The sequence below is a fragment of the Acyrthosiphon pisum genome, unplaced genomic scaffold (genome assembly GCF_005508785.2).
Source record: "Acyrthosiphon pisum isolate AL4f unplaced genomic scaffold, pea_aphid_22Mar2018_4r6ur Scaffold_11199;HRSCAF=11815, whole genome shotgun sequence".
Classification (NCBI taxonomy): domain Eukaryota; kingdom Metazoa; phylum Arthropoda; class Insecta; order Hemiptera; family Aphididae; genus Acyrthosiphon; species Acyrthosiphon pisum.
The window spans coordinates 1-763 of NW_021759554.1; the positions used below are offsets into that span (position 1 = coordinate 1).

The 763-nt window shown below is 27.7% G+C and overlaps 1 protein-coding gene across 1 annotated transcript; it reads right to left on the reverse strand.

Moving 5' to 3' along the window:
• Nucleotides 1–15: 15 nt before the first annotated feature.
• LOC100575294 lies at nucleotides 16–723 on the reverse strand (the record flags this gene model as incomplete). The annotated part of the gene is made up of 3 exons (XM_003248782.2): nucleotides 595–723; nucleotides 376–514; nucleotides 16–298 (listed from the first exon to the last, which is right to left on the reverse strand). Coding segments are annotated over exons 1-3 (469 nt in total), but the record flags the coding sequence as incomplete, so codon positions are not given.
• Nucleotides 724–763: the final 40 nt, after the last annotated feature.

Consider the following 763-nt stretch of genomic DNA (forward strand, 5'->3'; position numbering starts at 1 on the left):
TTAATCAATAATTACATTTTGATGTATTGTTGTTTTCCTTAGAGCATATAAATGAATATGACTCTGAAGTATTTGAATTTTGTAGAAGAAAATCTATAGACGCCAAAATTGTTTCTGTGTTTTTTGGTTCTGTAGACAGCCCGTCCCATGATATGTTTAATGCATTAAAACCTATAGATTTAAGCTCGGCACAAATATGTTCTGCTTTACTTAATATACATATAAATGGAGCAGCAGCTATTTTACTCTTAAGCTTTTCGAAAGAATATCGTAGATTACTTATTTTACTATCGTTAAACTAAAAAAAAAAAAAATAAAAAAATCAATTTGTTCAAAATAAAATATAATAACAAAAAAATAAAAAATAAATCATACCTGATTCACTATAAATAATGCACCTAACTCTTTAGATGATGTTAAATAATTTAACCAGTTAAGCGACTCCTCTTTAGTTTTTAGGTGTAAATCTGATTCGATTTGTATTGATACGTTTCGGGAGATGAGTTTATCAAATCTATTAATAAAAACACAACCGTAAATAATATCATTAATTTCACGTTAAAATATTAGATACTCATAAGAGTATTTACGAACCTCCTACAAACAGTCGATGACATTGAACACTTTTTGACTACGATCATAATTCTTTTAGCCCCTCGTTCGACGAACCATTCGGCGAGTTCTAGCCAATCTCCTCTGTTTCCTTCAAAATTAAATTATAACACATTTTTAATTAAATACGTATAATGAATTTAAAGAATTT